The sequence below is a fragment of the Cyprinodon variegatus genome, unplaced genomic scaffold (genome assembly GCF_000732505.1).
Source record: "Cyprinodon variegatus isolate N-32 unplaced genomic scaffold, C_variegatus-1.0 Scaffold1820, whole genome shotgun sequence".
Classification (NCBI taxonomy): domain Eukaryota; kingdom Metazoa; phylum Chordata; class Actinopteri; order Cyprinodontiformes; family Cyprinodontidae; genus Cyprinodon; species Cyprinodon variegatus.
This window is the reverse complement of record NW_015152273.1, coordinates 20,134-24,981: the sequence shown is the minus strand read 5'-3', so window position 1 is coordinate 24,981 and position 4,848 is coordinate 20,134. Positions and strand designations below refer to the sequence as shown.

Genomic DNA, 4,848 nt, shown 5'->3' with positions numbered 1-4,848 from the left:
TTCACATGAAGCCTCATGAACTTAGGGGATCTTTGAAGCAATTAGGCAAAACGGTTCAATGAGGCCTCATCTCGCCATTCCTAGCAGATATATTAGGAAAAAGGGCTTTAGAGGGTTTAAAAACAATTACAATTCCTTTGGTAGAGGGGAAGGGAAACTTATTAAGAGTAAATAAATGGAAAAAGGCAAAACAGGTGAAACGAAGATAAGAAAGGAAGAGGATTATATAAGGTACAAAAATCAGTATTAAATAAAATCATTAATGAGAGAAGCAGAAGGGAAGAAGTAATAATGATTAATAGTGGCTCGTGCCTATTTAAATGACAATTTATATTTAGTAGGGAGGAAAAATAACAATAAATGTGAAGGATGTGGAGAAAAGGACTATGTAGAAGACGTACTGATGAACTGTAAAACTTATAAACATGAAAGGGAAAACAGAAGAATGGTTGGAAGGACAGGAAAAGAATGGAGTCTGGAAGGAATGTTAGGAAATGAGCGAAATATAAATGATATTGACAGATTAAGGAAAGCATTATTTATTTATCTACAGAATACAAAATAAAATAGATTTTTATGTAAAGTAATGTTGCTACACACTCAGTAGATGGCGCTATGCAGCTTAAAGTTGCTTGCGATCCGCCATAATAGAAAAGAAGAAGAATTAAAAAAAAAACAAGAAGAAGAAGAAGAAGGAAGAGGAAGCGATGGGCGTCGTGAGGAAGGAAGACAGATATTTCTGTGTTTTTATCGACGGTGAACTGAAGCTTGGTTGGACTTAGAAGGCCGTGTCCTGTTCCTGCTGCTGCGGTCAGAGCTGGTTCCTCTCTGCAGCTGTCGCCGCGGGGTTAGCTCGCTGCTAACGGGGGCAGACCGGAAGAAGTGTTTTCCTGGCCGTGGTTGACAGCGCAGCGGGATGTGGAGGAGAACCCGGCAGGCCTGCTGGCTTCTGCTGTCGGTCTGCTTCCTCAGGGACCTGGTCTCTGCCTGGTTCCAGCAGAACAGCGGGAGACCGCAGACACAGCAGGAGGAGCGGAGCGGCTCCTGGTCCAGCCCGGAGCAGAGCTGCCTCTGCCATGTAAGCTTTGCTTTAAACACCAACTTCTGTCATTTTCTGCCCGCTGTTTGGCTCCATCTACCGTCTCCATGGTTACCGTTATCTTTTGCTTTCTAATAACTTAGTCCGAGCTTTAGCCAGCGGGCTTCTCCGGACCCCTACAGCTTTAGTCTGTGCCCGGGCTGAGCTGAGCTGATCGTGGTGTGTCCTCATTGGCTGCCCTCTGTCTGCTTCCTGGGAGTTGTAGTTTTTACCTCCCAGGATGTCAGTGCCTTCCTAGGGACGCGGTTCCTTCCAGAACTACAGCTGGGCGTTAGGCTCAGCCCACAGCACCACAGCTGCTCTGCTCTGCTCCAACATATGGGAAGAAGGAGAGAAGAAAGATGCTGAGGAGAGTTTGGCTCTTAGTCCCGCTGCTGACATTCAGTGGACTGCTGCAGTCAGAGGTCAGAGGTCATTAGTTTCTGCTTCTTCTGGGAACCATTAATCTCATCTTAATGTTTAAAACTCAAACCAGCCTTATTAGCAAATTCTCCATATCTCTGCTTTTCATCTTTTGTTTTCATAAATGAAAAGATCAATCATGTAAGTTAATTAAAAATGTTTTATTTGTTAGTGTTAACTGTTTAAAGTAAATATTATTTTGCAATTCCCTGATAAAGGGACTGGTTGTCAGTCACATATGGTGGGTGGCCTGTTGAGTCGTGGATCAGCTGCTGGGACAGTTTCACCTTAATAGGCACTGTTGTCGGGGGGAGCTGACTGTTTCCCTTTAGTAGAAATGGATCTAAATGCTAACAACCTGTTTACATTCATTTTAACTCCAGAGATACGGAGCTGTAGCTCTTTATGCAAATAGGAGAAGGATGCAGCCTGTCTGTAGTGAGCTACGCTAGTGAGCGCTGAGCTTTCACTGCTTTATTCTCTAACAATTAATGCATCAATTTAAAGCTCTTTAATTTGATAATTTCACTGTTTTCTCAGCTGAGTGAATCCCTCCAATATGATGATCTTACTTGGTCATAATTCTAAGTTACTAATATTTGAATATTAGACAGGTAACCATGGGCAACAATCTGCAGGTTTACTAGTGGTTCCTAGAACTTCTAAAAGTAGAATGGGAGGCAGATCTTTTTGACTTTTTTGAAACTGTGCTGAGATCGGTCTGAGCACGGTAACCAAGATAAGTTTAGTGTAAATGGCACAGGCAACTGAACCGGAGCGTGCCCGACGCAACTGAACCGAACCGGAGCGTGCCCGACGCAACTGAACCGAACCGGAGCGTGTCCGACGCAACTGAACCGACCTTTTTTAGCGCAGGTTTTACTGAGCCCCGTTCTCTGACCTCCTTCTGCTGTTTCCAGGTCCAACAGGGAACCAGAGCCGTTCCAGTGGCTTTAGATCAGAGAGGAGGCCTTTCCTGAATGTCTGGTTCTCACGTGAGCCGGTTTGATCACATAGCTTTGGTTTAATGGTGTCAGTGAGGCTGACATGATGTCTCCTGGCGTACGGCTGGAAAGGGCTAGAGAATGTTCTGAGGTTCTGGTGCGTGGCCCAGTTTTATCTCATGCCTTCTGATTGATTTATGGTTGTACTTCCAGGCGAAAATCCTTTCCTTACCAGCAGAGAAGCATTTTTAGCATTAATAGAATCAGAAGCCAGTTTATTGCCAAGTAGGTTTGCACTTACAAGGAATTTGACTTGGTGTTGATGGTGCTTTAGTCAGAGTTTATAGCTATATTCAATATAAGATTCAATTCAGTTTATTTCTATAGCACCAATTCACAACATGTCATCTCAAGGTACTTTACAGTTCAACCAGATCATAGAGTGAGATTGATTCAGAGTAGTGATGGTTAAAGAAGCATCTTGAAGCCAAACTGTATTGATGCTGCTTTGATACTGTCTGACAGAATACTGACACCTGCTGGACATTTAAAGCCACTACAGGCAGCTGATTGCACTAAACTGAATGTATTTGGTGACCTAGAACAATGATATCATTTAAGCTATTGTAGGTTATATTGTATTATTTCATTTCTATGTTTAAATTGAACATATCGTGATATTTTTAGATCTAGTCAATAAATAATGTAAACTTATATCACATGGGGAAAATTTAGGGGGAAATGTGAATGAGGATGCTAATGGTCTAGGATTTTAAATCATAATTTTAAAACAATAAGTACAATAAAAATAGGAAATAAACTAAGAGTAAATTTGAAATGAACTTTAATTCAGATAAGTTGAGTTATAACTGAGAGGAAAAGGATGACACAATGAGAATATAAAAACAGCTGAAACGTTCCTATTCCTTTTAGGCTGCTCCAAAATTCTGGATCATTTTAATGATAAAACGCAAAGATAAGATATTTTTTTAGCAGATGCATCATGTTGACAGATATGTTATTGAACCCAGTTTAGTGAGTCAGTCAGTTAGAAACGACTCCTGGATCGGTCACATGACTTTCTGGAAACGACACTCGCACCGATGCATTGTTTAGCTCTATGGGCTCCACGCATAAACCCACGCATCACTGTTAATGCAGCCATTACTAATTAAGAGTTTTCTATCTAATGAAAACCAGCTGATTGATAGTGTCCGTGTCTCTGGGCCTTGTTGATAAGGCTGCTAGCGGGTGGGAAGACACTGTTCCTGATGGCGTGAGGTTTTGGTCCTGATGGACCGCAGCCTGCTGCCAGAGGGAAGTGACTAATAACCCTGTTTTCATATCTTCTAATTGATTCTTTTAATAAACGTTTGGGGCCAATTTTCCTCTGGCTTGTAGATAATATTTATTAGCCTGTTAAATGTGTTTTTTGGAAGAGACACAGATGTTATTGTTGTGAGCTGAAGGAGGGTGAGTATGTGCAGCTCATCTGTCTGCTCTGCTCCAGCTCACAGGGGTTCTAGACGACTGCTTCTGCGACGTGGAAAGCATCGACGTTTTCAACAACTTCAAGATTTATCCTCGCATCACAAAGCTAGCTGAGAGAGACTACTTCAGATACTACAGGGTAAGAGCTGCAGCGCCACGCCGCCTGCTGCTTTTCTCTTCCTGTCCAGCAGCTCGGTGTGCTGGTAGCTCTACATGGAAACAGAGCAGAATGAAAGCTTCCCTTAAAGAGGCAGTTATCCATGTGGGCCTGTTTTTTCCAGGTGAACCTGAAGCGTCACTGTCCTTTCTGGCCTGATGATGAACACTGCTCCATCAAAGACTGCCATGTGGAGCCCTGCCCCGAGGTCAGAGCTGGGAATCATTAGGGCTTGCTTTAAACTCATCTGCTGAGGTTTCTGTTTGGTGCTCACTGTGTTGATGTTGCTTTGCAGAGTAAAGTCCCTATTGGCATCAAGTCTGGAAACTATAACAAGGTAAGAAAAGCTCTAAAACCACATTGTTAAAGTCCAGAGTGGGGGTCAGCAACCCAAAACCGGGGTCCTGTCAGATCAGCATATCTGTAGTCAATACGCATGCGCAAGATGTCAGATTTATGTTTTATCCCTTTAGTTTCTACGAAAAATAGACTTTAAAGTACCTCTGTGGGCGTGTATCCCTTTAGTCAAGGTCAGATCACCAAACGCTTCAAACACCATAAATTAAGTCATTACATCGTTTTTTTGTACGTGAATAAAGGGATACACACCCTTTGAAGTATTGACTATGGGTATGCTGGTCTGACGGGTATGCTAACCTGACAGACCACCGGCTCTTTAGTGCAGCCTTGAGGCTCACTGTAGCTTTTTCAAATATAGTGTTTAGGAGAACAAAAAAAAACATTGTTCATGTTTC

General features: G+C 42.6%; 1 protein-coding gene across 2 annotated transcripts in view; it reads left to right on the top strand.

The window, feature by feature from the left end:
• The first annotated feature begins 667 nt into the window (after window positions 1-667).
• The window catches only part of ero1b (endoplasmic reticulum oxidoreductase beta), a 19,364-nt gene continuing 15,183 nt past the window's right edge, over window positions 668-4,848 (top strand). Inside the window, exons 1-4 of one of the 2 annotated variants that reach the window (XM_015404660.1) lie at window positions 668-1,078; window positions 3,956-4,075; window positions 4,218-4,301; window positions 4,389-4,430. In XM_015404660.1, the coding sequence (XP_015260146.1) occupies window positions 917-1,078; window positions 3,956-4,075; window positions 4,218-4,301; window positions 4,389-4,430 (408 nt within the window). In that variant the 5' untranslated portion in view covers window positions 668-916. Of the gene's footprint in view, window positions 1,079-1,358; window positions 1,504-3,955; window positions 4,076-4,217; window positions 4,302-4,388; window positions 4,431-4,848 lie in introns of those variants that run through there. The other variant, XM_015404662.1, reaches the window with a different exon arrangement.